Source organism: Solanum dulcamara, chromosome 10 (genome assembly GCF_947179165.1).
Source record: "Solanum dulcamara chromosome 10, daSolDulc1.2, whole genome shotgun sequence".
In the NCBI taxonomy this organism is placed as follows: domain Eukaryota; kingdom Viridiplantae; phylum Streptophyta; class Magnoliopsida; order Solanales; family Solanaceae; genus Solanum; species Solanum dulcamara.
The window spans coordinates 70,774,368-70,793,813 of NC_077246.1; the positions used below are offsets into that span (position 1 = coordinate 70,774,368).

The following is a 19,446-nucleotide window of genomic DNA, read 5'->3' on the forward strand; positions in this document are numbered from 1 at the left end:
ATTGGATCTTCCAAAAAGTTACATATTCTTTCAATGAAGAATTTGATGAAGGAAAAAAGAAATGTTATCATACTTTATCTACTCAAAAAGAGTCTTTAATTAGAATATATAAACAATGCACTAATCATCAAGGTCTTGAAAAACTAACTTCGGAGGCTTTTTGTGTATTCGTCAACCTGTAACTAAAGAGCATAATTAAGATATTTATAATAATTATTTGGCTTATTTGGTTTAAGCTAAAAAAATAAGTTGGCTACGCCATTTTTTTTTGACTTATAAAATGCTTTCAACTTATAAGTTGTTTTAGATAAGCTAAGCCAAACATATCCAATTATTATTTTTTTGATTTATTTTAAGTACAAAATAACTTTAAGTTGGCCAACCAAACACTCAGAAAAACTAAAAATAATTTATAAGTCAATCCAAACATGCTCTTGCAATTGTGACTTATTTTCAAAAGAAAAAAATAGCAACCACAAAAAATGGCTAATTGTGGAACAATGATTTGGGTTGCCTGTTATCTCAAGGGGCTAGGCCCATTTCAGCCTATACATATTAGTAGTCCAAATTTAAGCTCTTATAATAGGGAAAATTTCACATATGACAAACATTTTAAGTATAATAACTCCATATGAGTATAATTTTTCAAATGACAAATTTATGTTTGTTATTATATAAATGTTGTACACGAATTGTATACCTAAATATATAAATATTGCAAATTGTATAGCGAATTATACAAAAGTTGTACACGAATTGTCTAGCAAAATATACAAACACTATACAAAACTGCAATTGTCTAGCGAATTATACAAACGTTGTACCCATTAATTATTTATATACCGAAATATACAAACACTGAGAATTGTATAGAGAATTATACAAATATTGTACACGAATTGTGTAGCAAAATATACAAATGCTATACAAAAACTGCAAATTATATAGCGAATTATACAAATGATATACACATAAATTATTTGTATACCAAAATATACAAACACTGGAATTGCATATAGCGAATTATACAAACGTTGTACACGAATTGTATACCGAAATATACAAACGAATTATAGCAAATCTAAGAAAAATATACCCACGAATGATAATAAAATAAAATGATACCCATATGGAGTAATAAACTAGTAATGTTTGCCATCTCGTGTAATTTTCCCCTTATAATATTGTATGCGCGATGGCCCAAAATAACCTCCTATTGAATAAATGTCCACTTATATAAGTCGAATCAAATGTCACTTTTGAAAAAATTACTCAAATACACATTTTATTTTACCATAATCTTTAAAATTTCCTATCATTTAAAAAAAATTCAAAAATCCCCTCTCGGATATATCACTCCCCCCTCGTGGATACACCCCTATCCCCCTCTCGGATACATCCCCCCTATGTATCCGGATGTCCTATCCCCTCACAAATAGATCTCTATCTCCTCTCTGATACATCCCTTCTCCTCAGATACATCCTCCCCTATGTATCCGGATGTCTGCTGATGTATCCGGAAGTCCAATGACATGTCCGAAATTCATTTAATGAATTTTTGTAATTTGAAAAAAGAATAGGGAAATAATGTAGGAAAAATTATGCGGATAAACAAACATATACTAGTTAATTAGTTAACATAACTATAATTTAAATTAATTATGGCTCGCGGCAAACATCTAGCTGTAATTACAATTTGAGTTTTGTATAATTTGAGCGATTTATACAAACACTATGCGCGACTCGAATTGTATAGTGAAATATACAAACACTACAAATTGTATAGCGAATTATACAAACGTTGTTCATGAATTGTATAGTGAAATATACAAACATTATAGAAAAACTGTGAATTGTATAACGAATTATACAAACGTATACAAATGTTGCGCGAATTATACAAACGCTGCTATAAGTATAACTACGAATTGCAATTAGCAAACTATAGCTATGGAGCATTAAGGTATTTTTAAGTGGCTATATGCGAAAATTCCCCAATAATGTAATTAGCTTTTAACATTACCAATTTTATGCAAATTACACTTTTTTTACATTGAGTTTTAAAAAGTTCATTAACAAACATGCGATAAAATTGAAATGATATATATAATATGTTGTAGCACGTTTAGTGTATTTTTGAAATTATTAATCCAACTTATTATGAATCGTTTCTTTTAGCTGATAATTTTCTAGCTGACCTAATTGTGTAGAAAGGTTTTTAATACTATGAATCATCTAGATCAAAACAAAGTTATCTCGAGATTAACATCAAAATTTTGATTTTTGGTATACAATGTATATTGATTTAGGTAATACTAATAACCAAACGATTGATAAATATGACAAATATATTCATAGACTAGGGTTATATTTTTAGTTAATTTCATGTTATAAAGTTTAGAAAGAAATATTTTCATAGATTATTTAATGATGAATTAATTGAGGCCAAAAAGTTAACAAAAAGGTGATAGAAAATCAGTTGAGCAACCACAACTGTATATAGATTTGATGCGCCGCAAATGGAACAAATATTTCTAACCTAACTTCATAACTTTCTTGCAAGTCTCTATAAAAAAACAAAACAGAAATAGATAGTAAAAGTTTAAACATTTTGATATTATATTTCTCCTTCGATATTCGATACTCGCTCTAAAATTGATTACATTTTAAGGAAATAAGAATTACTATAATTTTAAGACTCGAACTTGAAGCTTCTATGTGAGAAAGAAAGAGTACCTACTACTTTATCACAATTTTTTTTGTGGTCTAAAACTCTAAAGCGATTAGGAAGATAGTCGTGAGTGTTGCCTATATGACTATATAGCCAGTGACGGATTCGGAATTTTAATTACGGGGCTCAAAAAGTAAAAATAAAAATAGAATACTTGTAATTTGATTTTGAAACTTCACGGTGCAGTTCAAACAACTGATCCAACTGATGTGTTCGCGGAATTCATAATCAATCTATATATACATATAAAAAATAAAAAAATTATCTCTATATATACAATATAATTTTTTTATTAATAAGGTTCGAGTATACACTCATAGGGCCCTAGATCTGCCCCAGTATATAGCTTTTTCTTACCACCTACCTGCAGGTAGATAATGCATGAAAAATGTCATTTTATTATACTAAACTTGTAAGTAATTATAAAATTTAAAAGGGTAGAATTTAACAAATTCAAAACCTTCATAACAACACAAAAAGTATTATTTGTATTATCAATATAATTTAATATATTACAAGCCATAAATAGTTATATATGTATATAATTTAACTAGTTTAAGAAATTTACAGCTTTCTCATTACCAAAGCGAATTCATTATAATCACAACTTAAATTATTAGTCGTTGATAATCTTGATCACAAGACGGGTAAAGTGGTAAACTTCCTTATTTTCATGATAGAACATTTTCTAGTGATGCAAAGGATATTTATGTATATATAACTAATTACAATTGTCGTTTGTATTCCATGAGAAACGTTCGAAAAAAACCCTTTATTTTTTTACATCCATATGGTAAGGTTTAAGTAGAATGTTCATAACTTACAGACTAACCAGCAGGATTCGAATAATATTTTTCAAATATAAATTCTTAATTATAGATATTTTTTTTTTCAAAAAAAGACAACAATTAGTTGGTTGAGTTAAGTAACCAAGCTTGGCATGTTGACATGTGTTGTATATTCTAAAGCATTTTTTATTGAGTTCTTTATTATTTCATGTAGGTATATATATATATATATATATATATCTATGTACAAATAGGGTCTTACATCTTAATATAAATATATATGTACCCTCTTTGCATATAAACTTGGTAGTTGTAAATTAGATAAACAAATTCCATTCTTTCCTTAGAACAAAGTCAAATCTACTTTCATCTTACAATTCTCATACTCCTTAAAACTCAATTTTTGATTTCAATTATCTAACATAACTACACCAACGACATTATTTTTTGTCCAAAAAAAAAAAGTTGTCCAAATGGATTCATCAATTGTTTGTGAGCTTGAAGGTACTCTTTTAAAAGATCAAGATCCTTTTAGTTATTTCATGTTAGTGGCATTTGAAGCATCTAGTCTTATAAGATTTGCAATTTTACTCATGTTATGGCCATTGATTAAATTTCTTGAAATTTGTGGCCGAAAAGATAAAGGGTTAAAATTGATGATATTTGTGGCCACTATAGGTGTAAAAATTTCTGAAATTGAAGCTGTGGCTAGAGCTGTTTTACCTAAGTTTTATTTTGATGATATTGATATGAATTCTTGGAGGATTTTTAGTTCATTTGATAAGAGAATTGTTGTGACAAAAATTCCAAGAATTATGGTGGAGAGATTTGTGAAGGAACATTTGAGAGCTGATGATGTTATTGGGAGTGAACTTGTTGTGAATAATTCTGGCTTCGCCACTGGATTTATTAAGGAAGATTTCGACTCGATTTTGGAAAAAGTTGGTGCTTTATTTGATGGTGAAACACAACCTAGCTTAGGCCTCGGAAGGCCTCAAAATGCTTCTTCATTCCTTTCACTATGCAAGGTACGATGTCAGTATATATAGCTTAAATTTTTATGTCTTAACTTTTTTCGTTTGTTTGAATTCGAACTATATATATGATCATTGGAAATGAAAAAGCTAGTTGATGAGATTCCAATCGATAAATATACAAGAAGGAATTAGATATATACTTTTTATGCGCAAGGTACCTAAATTTTTTGACAGATATATGTTCAAGAATTAATGTCTTTTATAATACTGGCAATATATATATAACTTAAACTGAAAAATGAAAAATCTAGCATTTGATAAAATTCCATAGGGTAATCATAGTAGAAAGACCTAGATATATTATTTTCTTTGTTATAACATTGAAATAATATTCTTGCCAAAAAGATTTGTTACAAATGTCAATTGTAAATATAGTTGAAACAATTGTCACATTTAGATATATGTGACCACCTATTTAATGTGATTCCATCTGATAATTGTACTAGAAAGAACTATATAGATTTTCTTTATAACATTGACATTAATTTAATTTAATTTTTTGTTACAAATTGAAACAGGAACAATCACATCCACCATTTATGATCAACAAAAATCAAGATCATCTTATCAAGCCTTTACCAGTAATTTTCCATGATGGACGTCTTGTTAAACGTCCAACACCATCAATTGCTCTATTAATTCTTTTATGGATTCCATTTGGTATTATATTAGCAACAATACGTATTATTATAGGTTTAATGCTACCATTATGGATTGTACCCTATTTGGCTCCATTATTTGGTGGTAAAGTTATTGTCAAGGGCAAACCACCACCACCAGCGTCAATCACAAATTCGGGCGTGCTCTTTGTGTGCACACACCGAACCCTACTAGACCCTGTGGTTTTATCCACTGTACTTCAACGTAGGATTCCGGCCGTGACGTACTCCATCTCCCGATTTTCGGAGATTCTGTCCCCGATCCCGACTGTACGACTGACGAGAATTCGAGAAGTGGACGCACATAAAATCAAACGTCAACTCGAGAAAGGAGATTTGGTCGTGTGCCCCGAAGGAACAACATGCAGGGAACCATTTTTATTAAGGTTCAGCGCGCTTTTCGCTGAATTAACCGATCGAATCGTGCCCGTAGCAATGAATTATAGAGTAGGGTTTTTTCATGCAACAACAGCTAGAGGATGGAAAGCAATGGATCCAATTTTCTTCTTCATGAACCCTAGGCCAATGTATGAGGTAATGTTAGAATTTCTTTTAAATATATAAACAATAATTTTAAATGATTTTTAAATGAAAAACTGATTTTTTTCTTTATTTTGCAGAAAAATAAAAACAAAAATATTTCTTTTCAAAATCCTCCACTTGATAAAATCAAAAATATTTCTTACTTTCTTAATCATAACTTTTCACTATTTGCTTAGCATAAAAATTCAAAAGGCTTATTATATTCACTAAAACCTATTTGCTTCCCACATTCGTCAGAAATTGGATCGTTGGATCGTTTTCCATAGATTTTTTTTTTATCAAAAATCTCTTATAACCGACAAGCTTATTTTCTGACAAGTATTAATAGAAAAATTCACGTCTTTTAATAATGAATGTCTCAAGCCTTAATAAGATCCTATTATCAACGGCGTCAGAATTTTTCATTAAAAAGTTTAAAATACAAAAACTCAAACACACGAAGAAGTATGAGAGGGTTCAATATTTATTATGTATACTTAAAAAACAATTTTAATCATATTTAAATAATATAGTTTATATTAAAGAAGATTCGAATGAACCCCCGATCCTATTTGGGTTTGCGCCAGCTTATAATATACTATATGTCTTATTGATTCATATATTTTTTTTTGTGGTCATTAAACAGGTAACATTCTTGAATCAACTACCAGTAGAAGCCACATGTTCATCAGGTAAAAGTCCACATGATGTTGCAAATTATGTCCAGAGGATTTTGGCTGCAACATTAGGATTTGAGTGTACTAATTTTACAAGAAAAGACAAATATAGAGTTCTTGCTGGCAATGATGGAATTGTGTCACAAAATTCTGGGACAAATTTCTTTAACACATTTAAGAAAGTGGTGGCCACTTTCAAGCTTTTTATTCACTGAAACAATAAAAAGATTATGAGTTACTTAATTTTTTTCTTGGTTATTTGTTTTAATTATTATTGTATTTTGTTTTATTTGTTCATGTATTTTGTGTGTATATATATAAAAGTAGATAGATTTAAAAAAAGGCAGAGATTGTATTCTTTGTTTTTATATATAAAGCATCTTTACATTCTTTTTCATGGAAGTGTTAAGTAATGTAGAATGATCAACAGATAGTGTTAATTAATTAATTTCTAAAATTACTAGAGTTATTTATTGATATTCATGAAGATTAAATTAAGATTTTTTAATACTCTATTGAAGATTTTTTTTCTTTAAAAAAAATTATCTTAGATATTGTATTTTCCGAACTGTCCAAATTAGATTTCTCTATTTAATAAGAGTGATCCATAATAAATATATATCTAAAAATATCCATTTCAAAAAATATTATACTTCATACATATTAAAGAAAAAATATTTACACAAATAGAATGTTTTATGTTTAATGATGTATTGTATAGTTGGATTGTTAATAGCACCATTAAATGATGCATGTGGTGCAATGGATGAGATTGATTTAATTGCAAATCAGTAGCGAAATACCGTACGAAAAACCAAATAAAGAAAAGAAATTGTGAATAGCGAAAGTAGTTATAACAGTGTATACTGCAATAATAAGTAGTAGACATGATTTAATTGCACGATTTGCTCTTCAACTGAGTTGTTCTTTAAGAATGCGGAATACAACTTATAGATATTATGATGCAAAAAGATAAATTTTTGCATGGAAATTATTTTTCAAATCTTGAGAGGCAAGAATTTAAAATTTTGAACAAATAAAGGCAAGCAATTAAACAAACAAATCCCCAAACTTCTGTGCAGAGATAACTCAAATAAACAAGTTTATATGGTCAAGAAATTTAAATTACTTGTAGAGTTAAATTAAATCTCATCGATAAACAAACTATAGAAAAATGTAATTTTCATCTTTGACTTACAAACATTGGTCAATTACAATCAAATTCACTAAAATACTCTACTAACTTCTATGAAAAGAAATCCATAATTTTGCCCAAAAAAGAAAAAAAAACATATTAAGGGTCGTTTTAGTTTAGTTCAGTCAAATTTGACGTAAAAAAGTCAACTAACTTATAATGCTATTGCTCTCTGACTACTAAAGAATAGAAATTAGCGACTAACATATTTCATAGTTAAATAGTAAAATTCATTGCTAATTATATTTAATAATAAATTAACAATAAAATTATGTTAGCTACGAGCAATTTAGCAGGCGAATGTACTAAGGCAAATGAATCTTTTGGACAAATCAAGATATTGGTTTCTTGATTGGCCCAAGTAGTATATGTGGGCTTTCTGGCCCCAAACCTCTGGGTAAAATTCACACAAATAACCACTTTTAGTTCTTGTATTGAAAAAAAATAGTTATGGTTTTGGAGTTTCAAATTCTTATCCACAAGTGAAATTCAATGACAATGTCCTATAACTTTAACAATTAAATTTGAAATTCTATGATAATGACTAATTTTGAAAAGACGAGGGCAATCGTGCTATGTAAGATAAATTTTCTTAAACAATCACTTTTCAGCTCCTATAATTAAAATAATAGTCATTGTGATTGAGTTTCAAATGCAATTATTGAATCTCTTAGCGTATTATCATGGAGCTTCACCCGTGGAGTTTGAAACTCCATAATAAGTTACTTTTTAAAGAAAAGGCTAAAAAATATCAGTAAACACTATTTTTCTATTCTATTATGAAAATGGAAACATTTTTTTTCTTGTTGATGCCCCCACAATTTAATAAATGTGTTATAAAGTGAAGTATGGTCGTTAAAGCTTTACACATTCATGATTTAACTTTAAACATTAATTTCTTTTTATTTTCATACTTTTTGGTCAAAGACAAAAAGATATTTGTATCTTCTTTTTTGAAAAAGAGAGGGAAAAAAAAGCAATAATCTTCTAAAGTTCTCACACTCCACACTAACTTTAAGAATAACATTAGCAAAATGACAAGAATGACCAGTTGTAACGCACGACCAATTTGCTCCTTAGAAGATCGACCAATTTAAGCATAGCTAGCTTTTCTTTACCTTTTTTGATTTACATCTGTGTATATTGATACTGATTCGATTAATTCAAATTTAATTTGAGCAATTATTGAATTATCATATATTGGATGTTGCGTGCAAGATGTTGATATGTGGTCTCATTATGTAATTTTGGACAGTCTTTATTGAACGCCGGACGCAAGAATTATATGATATGTGGTCTTATTGAGTGTCAAGCGCAAAAATTATCTAATTCTTGATTTATCCAATGTTAGACTCCATACTATGTTGTTCATGATCTAGCTAGCAAACCTAGCTAGATGTACATGTTGGTGTTGAATTGTGCCACATCAGGTGGGATGTGTATATTTAATCTCATTATATGATCTTAGACAATGCTTACCTCTTGAGTTAGCTTTTGGATTAATTTAGATTTTTGTTTTTGTTTTCCATTTGGTGTCCGGAGCCCGTGGAGTCCCGATTAAATCTGAATCGTGCACTGCAGGATCCATTTGGGGGTGACACTTTCAACAGGATTTTTTTCATACCCAGAGCTCAAACCTGAGACCTTTAATTAAGGGTGAAACAGTCTTACTACTGCACTACAACCCATGTTAATGAATTAAGTTAGATTCAATGTTCACATTTTAAATCATAATTTAAAATCAGATTTATTCTAATTCATTGATATTTGATTTCATTATATGAACGTTGAGCAATTCTAATATCAAAGTGTTAACTTTAGGGTTGAATTACACCTATACTTTCTTATTGAAAAAGGAAATATTCTAAAAGTCATTTTCCCTATGAAGTCACCATGCAATAAAACTAAAAGTTCATATGCTCTCACGAACTAAATATACTTGTTGTGCATAGGACCCACTGCAAAAACCAAATGCCAATATATTGCGTGTGTTCGGAAATGATTTCTAATTTTCTTATGTTTGGTACGTTGATCCAATTTTTTAGTTAGGAAAATAAATTCTTTAAAAATGAGAAAAATGAATTATTTAATTGAAGTATGGAAATAAGTTCCACAAATGGTATTACACACTGATTCTGTCTTTTCGTCCTCCAACACTGTAATGATTCTGAAGGTCATTTTTGAAATTTTTATAAAATGACCATTTTACCCCTCACTTTAGTTGCCCCGAGTCGTTTCTAATTGGTATCGGGTGTTGGTTTTTAGAAAATTCTATAAAAAGTTAAATCTTTGAAAATTTTGAGTTTTCATAAGCTTTAAGTGTTCAAAAGTGATATTTGGGGCCAACCGAAGCTACGGGTCTCAAAACAGAATTTTATTGATTCCAGCAGCTCCGAAATATCAAAATTGGTCTAAAAGAGTTTACAGAATTAGTTTTGGACTTGTAACCAAGATTTGAGGTCTTGAGTTGACAATTTGAAGAATTTTAGGTCAAGATTTGACTTTTATCAACTTTTGGAGTTTCGATGCTCGGAATAGAATTTCGACGACTCCGTTCGATTTGGGGGATGATTTTTGGTCTATAAAAAGTGTTGGATGAATTTTTAGAGGTCCCGAGCCCATTTTGGAATTTTGAAGCCTAAGTTGATTTAGTTGTGACTTTTCGAGTTTTGGTCAACGAGACCTCGAATTTGAATTCTGATGGTTCCATCAGCTCCGTAATAGTTAAATTAGGCTAGTATCATTGTTGGCATGATTATCGATGCAATCGATACGAGTTTGGGGCCATTTGGCGCTTTTGACTTGAAAGTTAGCTTATGGTAAACTTAGAATCTTGTGTGGAGGCTTCGTGTGAGGTAAATTTACGAATCTAGCTACTTTTTTGGTCATTTTAGGATTGAAATTGTGTGGAATTTTGGAAGATTGTATCTTGATCATTTGAACTCCATTTTTAGTTATTTTGAGGGTAGATTGTGGGGGGTTTCGCAAGAAACGTCATGGTGTAATTTTTTTAGATTAGGAGAGTCTAGTTTTTTCAGGATTCGCTAATCAAGAAGCTGTCATTTACATCTTTTAGTTCAAATTTTGTGAAATTTGGTTGAATGCTCGTCCCGTGTAGTTTCCCACCCCGAATTGTATTATAGTGTTGATTTATGAGATTGGGGTGACGTTTAGAACCTATTTTTGGGTTCAAATCTGAAATTCCAAATGCGGGTTCCAATTTCCCCATTTTAGACCCCGAAATTGGTCCGTCTCCAAAAATTATGAAATTAGTGTCTAAACGACCATATCGACGTTGTGCTTCTATTTTTGACAGTATAACAGCGTTTCGAGACCTCTTGAAAGGGAAAGGCTCTGACATTGTGATTTGAAGTTCGTGTGTTCACCCTACAGGTAGGCTACGTTTTCCCTTTCTTTAGATTAAGCTGGAATGTGTGAAAGCATGTTGAAATAGTTGGAATTTAGATTGGGTAGTTTAATGGTATATCTTAGGTGTTAGAAATTATGCTTTAGACTTGTTATCGAGTTTTTCGGGTATTTGAAAGCATGCGTATCTTGCCGTTATTTGTTAGTATTATAAGAAGAGTTGAATGAGAATGTTGCTGATATTGTGGAGTATGTTGGCCTTAGTAAAGGTTGTAAACCTATTTTAGTTGCCCAGGAGTCGCTCCGATGAATTTAGATCCTTGTAGAATGGTATAGCAAGCCAGTGTCTGGTAGTTGTCCTTAACTAAGTGATACCCCTGCTCTTAATAACACCCTCATCCATAACTCGGTATAACCATGACTTTGAGATGCGTCGACAAGAATAGATTTCATGACCATTTGGCTTTGTCTCCGGCTTAAGTATATCAGTTGACACATTAGACAAGAGATTCTCGGTACTGTTGTAGTCTAGTTGGAAAGAAGAATATTCGACACCATGAGATAAATTATCTGTGAGCATCCGGGTACCTATTCTCGGCCTATGTTCTAAATTATCGAGGAGCATCCGGGTACCCATCCCTGACCTTTGCTGGCTTGCTAGTATGACGAGCATCGGAGTACCCAGTCCTAATCTTGATCATACCGATGCGTCACGGCGAGCATCTGGGTACTCAGTACCGGCCTTGGATATGTTGGACATTCGTGCGATCATCTGGGTCCCAGTTCCAGCCTCGACCCCTAAGGAACTCCTAGTTCTTTGGCTCTTGGAGATTTTGGGTTTGAAAATGATACAATTCTTCGGTTCCTAACCTCGCAGATTCTTGGTTCCTAGCCTTGATAGTTGTAGCTATTCTATGTATTCGGCAAGCTTATGGAGGTTCGTCCGGATTTTATTTAACTTGCGCACGAGTGTTTTGATGGGCTTACGGGGACTCAGTTGGTTATAATTAGCTGTAGTTCTCGTAGATAGTACTCTTTTCACTTTAGATGCTTATATTGATTCATATTTAGGCTTATTCCTCTTTCTCATATTGTTTTCACCTTTTCTGCTGAATCGGCCTATAATGCCTACTGGGTACCTGTTGTCTTGGTACTCATACTACACTTTGCATTAACTTACGTGATGCAGGACCAAGCACCAGCTACCGTCGTGGATAGATCGAGCCTGTTGTAGTCAGCTTTAGAGAATAGGGTGAGCACTCGGCTTTTTTGGATCATTTCTGTCTCCTTCAGTATGGATGGCGGCTCGTCTTTTGCCTTTTGAGACTAGCCAGTTGTTGTATATATTTTTGGTCCACTTTCAGTACTTGTACTCGTCTTTTATTTTGTAGCAGCTCTATACTTATGACTTCCAGGTTCTGGGAGGGATCTTTAGTTGTTTATATCATGTTTTGGTTTATTTCTGTTTATTCTTTCTGCTTATATTTATAATTTGCCACTCTTGTTTAGTTTCTGCCCTCAAACCAATTACTTGAAGTTCCGGGTTGACGGATTGACTTACCTACTGGTGGATTATAGTAGGTGTCATCATGACTTGAGGAATCGGGTCCTGACAAACACACTTCATCTTCGTGTATCTCCACCCCGTACCCCTCATTCCCTCACCCCAGCCTCACTTTCACCTCTCACACAATTTGTGTAGATTATATACATATATTTTTATGATAATACTATTTTTACTTACATACCTTATACACAAAAGCATAGATAAAAAATTCACTTATTTTTCTAATAATATATAAAAATATTTTTCCTTCGCTCCGAACACACACTTATATTTGTATCATTTTCCAATGTTTCACTTGTATATGATTAGGGGTGGGCGTTCGGTATTCGGTTCGATATTTTCAAAGTTCGGGTTCGGTAATTCGGTAATCGGTAATTCAAAGTATATACCAAATACCGAACTTTCAAACTTCAGTTCGGTAATTCGGTAATCGATAAATAAAACTTTGGTTCGGTACGGTATTCGGTAATACCATATTTTTTTAATAGTTAATATACAATAAAAATTTATCCGCATTTAATATTTACATTAACCTAAAGAATACATATCTTAACTTACATTTTTATTACTACACCATAATTAAGTAATATATGCATTTTAACTTGCCGAATATCGAAATCGAAATTGCTTGTAAGCCACATTCTACGGAGGAGAAATGATATATCGTAAACAAAGAGAAAATAATTTATGAATCGATACAGAATAAAAAAAATATTACCATGTAATAAAAATAATGAAAAAGAGTGAAAACAAAAATCTCTAATATATCATACATAATTTTTATACATATGTTTTTCTTTGAATTATCCAAAAACTCTACATCACTGCACTAATTATTAATTAGTTCCTGCAAAGATATGAAAGAGTTGGAATCTTTCGTTTTCAATGTAACTACCAAACAATTTATGTAGATAACTAACGTGGAAATCATGCAAAGTGAAATTAGAATTCTTAATCAATTGCATAAATTTGAAATTAGAATTTATAATTTTTACATGTACATGAATTAAATTTTAGCAGTTATCCATAATGTACGTGTAAGTGTGCATATAATGATATAATATACGGTAAACGTGGGAAAGTTGAAATGAAAATGGTAAGGGAAATGAAAAAATGAGATAGTTTCCTCTTACTATACTCTTTTCCAGTTTTTTTGTAAAAAAATAAAAAATAATAATAAAAAAAAAAGTTCGGTATTCGGGATACCAAAATCCCGAATACCGAAACCGAAATACCAAAATATCAATTTCGATATCGAATACCGAACCGAAATACCGAATTACCGAATACCGAAATAGCCGGTTCGATTCGGTAATTCGGTTTTCGGTATTTTATGCCCAGCCCTATATATGATAATGCTTGAAAAGTCCAATTTTCAAGATTAAGAAAAGAAAGGTGTTTGATTACACACATGAAAATGATAACTTTTTCAAATTCAATACCATATACATTTCTTTTTTTAAACTTTTTTTTTCCTAATTGAGATTCACTACCTTTTCACTTTTGCCATTTTTTGTGAGATATCATATGAAATTAGATTTATTTATACTTTATACATATGGCGTTGTCAAATATCAGAATTATATCATATTCACTTGTTTAAAAAGGAAGAAAAAAGGAAAGAAACATTACTTGAAGAAGAAAACTCAAGGGATTTGCTTTCTTTTTAAAGTTGATAAGCTATCGGATAAGGATTTAATTTTTTGCATATCTTTTAAGTTAAATAAAAGTTTTTTCTGATAGAATCACAAAAAGAATTTTTTGGACATTGAAGAAATAAATAACATGAGATGTTGACTGACTTTTTTGCAGTAAGAAATTTACGGATATTTTATTTGGATACTGTTATTTAATTTTTATTTTAAACAAATTGCATGTCTATGATATATTTTTAAATAATTTTAGATATGTTGTGTTTGAAGTATCATACAACTAAAGTTAAAATATTTCTCCATAAAATGTGGATAAAAATGATTGAATTTTAGGCATAGGTGTCTAAACTTCAAATAAACCTGCGTATATTTTTGAAGTAGAAATATTTGAACTTCAATCAGATCTATTACTATTAAAAGAATTACTATTTATTTACTAAAATTTCTCACTGAAAATGTTCAGTAATATTTTTATAAATATTTTAATTGAATCGGTATTAAAAAAATAATAATATTTTCATTCAAAAAAATTATGAAGTTTCTCACTATTTCTAAGATAATACATTACTTACTATGCATTTTCTAAGTGAGCTAATCCGATGAAAAATGTATGAAAAAATCATGTCCTATGATATAAATTTCCATGATTCGCGGTGAATTTTTTATTGTTAGTTATATCAAAACTAACTTCACACAATGCAAATCTAAAGTTTTCAAAGTAAATAGACGTGAAAAAATTATAAATTTAATTTAAAACATAACTTAAATAGTGACATCAAATTTAGGTATATGTACACTTCGACCACTTTTTGCAGATCCAATTTTTTAACAGCAATATCCACTTTGGGCCCACTTAGTGAGCCCACTTTAAGAATGGGCTTTGTAGTATTTGGTGTGTTGTGTTTTGTTGCTTCTCGAAAACAATAGACAAACAATTTACTATTGAAAAAAAACTACATAATTTGACATACTTTGCTACCATATATACTATTATTATCTATATCTCTTAAAATATTACATATTTTATCATAAATTAAAAGTTTTTTATCATATATTGAGGAAGATATACTCAGATACATATATTTTTGCTATCAGATACACTAAAATAGGTAGGCGAGCGAGATAGGAAGGGAGACAAGCGAGATTTGTTATGTATCCTAGATACATCCAAATCACACTAAATGCAAAGAGATACATATTTATATGTATCTGACGTGATTCGCATGTATCTGAAATAGTAGATACATAGGAGAGTGGCGAATGATGGGAGAGATGCGAGAAAGACGAGCGAAATTTGTTATGTACTCCTCGATTCATATTATATGATGTTTTAAATTTATAAGTATCTCCGTTGAGAAATTCATTCACACCTAAAGTGGGAGAATTGTTAGGATTGAAAAGTAGGTGTTGTTAGAATTAGTTCCTTAAATGTATAATTAAAGAATTGTAATTTTAAAATTACTCGTGTTATAAGGGAGATTTTAGAAAAATCCTGTTAGAAATAAGTTAAGATTTTTATCTTCTTTGAGCAAGGAGTTTTTCGCATGAATTCTTATGTTAATTTATTATTTCGCAATCTCCTTACGTAATTGCTGAAAGAACCTGATTATTAGTCTAATCATTTTTCTAATAATATATAGTATTATCATATTCTCTTTTAAAGGTTGAAGTAAATTTTGACTTCCCTTCCATAATATTTTTTATACAATAAATAAATAAGAGACTAAAGTTGTGTCTAGAAGTTTTTTGAAGAAAAAGAAAATACTACTAGTACTTAGTAAAAATCAAAAGTCATAGTCCTCAACTGTCAGCAATTATTATAACAAATTAAATCTTCAATCATGGAGGAGGCTTCATTTAATTAATTGTTGAAGTCAGCCCAAAAGAAGATTAAAAAAGAAGGATTAAATATGCCCATTGCGATCGTTGAATTAAGTTATTTCTTAAGTTGGTGTAATTCGTATTTAATATAATTTCATAATTGAAATATAAAAAAGAATAGGCTTCATTTAATTAATTGTTGAAGTCAGCCCAAAAGAAGATTAAAAAAGAAGGATTAAAAATGCCCATTGCGATTGTTGAATTAAGTTATTTCTTAAGTTGGTGTAATTCGTATTTAATATAATTTCATAAATGAAATATAAAAAAGAATTGTATGTACGTTGATTTCTTCTTATTTTATACAAATAAATATATTATTTTTAATAGACCTTCAATTTAAGATTTAAGTAAAGCCTAAACACGATATTAAAGGAACATACACTATAACGTCATTAAGATAATAAGAAAATTAAAATAAAAGAAACAATAATTAATAATAGAAAACTAAGAATAGAGTTTAATTAGAGTTGTTGGAATTACACGTGGAATTTGATTAGGGTTTCAAATAATTAGGTCATACTTAATTAATATAAAAAGATTTCTATACTTTTTTTTTGGGGAGGGGGGTGCGGGGGGGGGGGGGGGGGGTCTCAAATATCAGTGGTTAAAAAATTGAAGCCTTTTTTAATCATTCATGTTCCTTGTTTTAATTTGGTATATTTTGAATTTAAAATTATATGCATTGACACAACATATTTTTTTTATAGGATCTAGTTTAATCTATTATAACATGTTAATTAATTTTATTGATGCTTTAAAAAATAATTTTATAAGCAATTTTCTTGTATACACTTTTTTAAAAATAATTTAGTGCACGGATAGAAATGAAGCCTCACTGCAGTATACGAATTTGGTAGAAGTTAATAATTTTGACATAAAATTTGTATTTGCAGTAGCTTTTTTTACTTAATATGAATAAATAATTTAATAAGAATACAGTAAGTTATTTTTTAAAAAATTTAAAACCTATATATTTAATCCCCTTCTGTACATGGCAAGTTTTATTTATGATCTTATTTAATCAGAATACAGTAAGTTATTTTAAAAAAAAATTTAAAACCTATATATTTAAATCCCTTTCTCTACATAGCAAGTTTTATTTATGATCTTATTATTTTCTTCTTTTTGCTTTTTATTAAAAGGAAACATTTAAATATTAAGTACTTAATTAGATCCTCCAGAGTCAACAACATAGAACTTTCAACAGAAGGTTATGGGGTGTGTGTATGTGTGTATATATATATAAATTGGATCACTATTTTTTTTTATACATAATTGTTAAGTCCATCAAAATAAAAAAAAAATATTAAAGCTTAAAACGCACGCATAAATATACGTGATTGTCAAGTAATATATAAAATGTTTAGACTGAGTGTCGAATCCACATAAGCTTGTGATTAGTTATTCGTAAAATTAAAAATCAAATTTCTTTATTGAATCAAGTTCATTAAATTACGATTTTATTAATGCTCTATAATTTTTTCAATATATAAAAGAAAAATTGCAATTATAGCAAGGACAATTGTTACGAATTCAAATTCAGTAGAGATGGATGTTCCGGGATTGTGATTGGTTCATCAATTCTATTAAGAAAAACAGAAAAATACTAGACTTTACCAAATACTTTAAGTAAATAAAGTGTGATTTACCTATTAATTAAATTTTCGAGATAAAAATAATAGTATACTATAACATAATGTAAGAGTTAGACCTATTTTAATTATTAGTTTTCCTTGGTATTGAAATTTGGACCTCTATCTTATGTTGTTCACGCTTAACATGTCTTTAGTCATGATCTCATGAACGTGGTATCGGGAAGTTAAGTGGAGGAAACGAATTGTTGTCTCTTTATAGTATAATCTTAGACAATTCTAATTTCATAGCTGCTTCCGTCGTCCTTTTTTACTCGTCAAATTTTGATTTGACACAACTATTAAAAAACAATGATTGGTATAGTGAGGTTATCATTTTACTCCTATTAATTGATAGAGTTTTAAACACTCACTACATTTTTCAAAGACATTAACTCAATGTTAATAAACTGAAGGTATAATAGAAAAAAAAATTATCCTTTTTTTATTTATCAAAATTGATAAGTAAAAAGGAAAATCAAATTAAAAAATATTTGATAAGTAAATAGAAACGAAAAAAATAGTAAATTTTTGAAGCTGAATAATTAGACCCAACAAACATTTATTCTAAATGGAGACCCAATATTGAAACTTGTGAACTCCAATTAAAAGTGGAGGAATTTTAATCATTTCAACGAACTCATTGGTGGTGGGCATGATTGTAATCTAGTATGTACACAAAGGGCTGGTAAGCAAGCTAATAATTTTAAAATTTGTAAATTCGTACACAATAATTTTACTTATGCTTGCATGTTCATTATTCCAATAATTATATATTCGATTTGGCCTGTATAGAGAATCAGATTTGGCAAAAACAAGATTAGGGATGCAATAAATTTGTAATAGATTCTTGTGATTTAGCTTTTTTCTTTTTTCCAAACCCTGTACTTAATTAAAAGCTTAGTTCATCGAGTTTTTCTTTTTTATAGTATAAACTAGTAAAATCACAGCTCACGCATGAACTAATGCTTTGTTCCCAAAAAGTTATAGCATTTTTCAATATTAATATATAGTATCATTGAATCCTATATATTTAGGTTGAATAAAGTTTTGCCTTCTCTTCCTTAATCTTTTCATCAAGGAAAACAAAAGAAGTAAAGAAAATATTATAATTATGTATAATTTATGTATAAAGGTTCGAAAGAGTACATATTAAATTCAATCGGATATTATATATTTGATAATACAGTTTCACATAACTTGTGTCAGTCCTAAATCATTTGGTATCCTAATTTTAGAAGACCTACATACTTGATTGTGTGGGAGCAATTTGGTTACGTGCAAAAAATTAGAGGCTCTTTTCCTATAAATTTTATGAATTCTATACAACTCTTTTTACTGGTTTTTCTTTCATTGAATCATCCCCTATTTGACAGCTCAAATTAGGTTTCACTTTAGAAATAGATTTTTGGGCTTAATCAAAATAGGTCATGATAGATACATCGAAACGGCCGATAATTGTTTAGTCTAATCTCATACGAGTGTTTAATCTCTTTATTGCTTTTTTCTTTTATGTTTTTTTTAAAAGAAGAGGGTCGATTTAGACTCATCTCTTTTCGTTACATATTCATGACAGCATGTACTACGAGTCCTTTGTCCCACATATATCTTACTACCTCACATAATTTCACTGAAAACTCTCATTCGTTAAAGAGGAGAACAATTGGTTCATTCTAACCAAATAACATTATCTCAAGCATGTGGAATATATACACAACGATTAAATTTCAAACTAATAAA

General features: G+C 29.7%; 1 protein-coding gene across 1 annotated transcript; it reads left to right on the plus strand.

Moving 5' to 3' along the window:
- Positions 1 to 3,957: 3,957 nt before the first annotated feature.
- LOC129870660 (glycerol-3-phosphate acyltransferase 5-like) lies at positions 3,958 to 6,762 on the plus strand. The gene is made up of 3 exons (XM_055945495.1): positions 3,958 to 4,547; positions 5,075 to 5,749; positions 6,384 to 6,762. Exons 1-3 carry the CDS (start codon positions 3,993 to 3,995, stop codon positions 6,627 to 6,629), a joined length of 1,476 nt encoding a protein of 491 aa, XP_055801470.1. The 5' UTR covers positions 3,958 to 3,992; the 3' UTR covers positions 6,630 to 6,762.
- The last annotated feature ends 12,684 nt before the right edge of the window (positions 6,763 to 19,446 follow it).

What these genes read in the sequence shown, in the direction of transcription:
- LOC129870660 (XM_055945495.1), top strand. Translation starts at nt 3,993, where the DNA reads ATGGATTCATCAATTGTTTGTGAGCTTGAAGGTACTCTTTTAAAAGAT. An exon ending in CATTCCTTTCACTATGCAAG is followed by an intron (nt 4,548 to 5,074) that starts GTACGATGTCAG and finishes AAATTGAAACAG; the next exon opens with GAACAATCACATCCACCATT. An exon ending in ACCCTAGGCCAATGTATGAG is followed by an intron (nt 5,750 to 6,383) that starts GTAATGTTAGAA and finishes GTCATTAAACAG; the next exon opens with GTAACATTCTTGAATCAACT.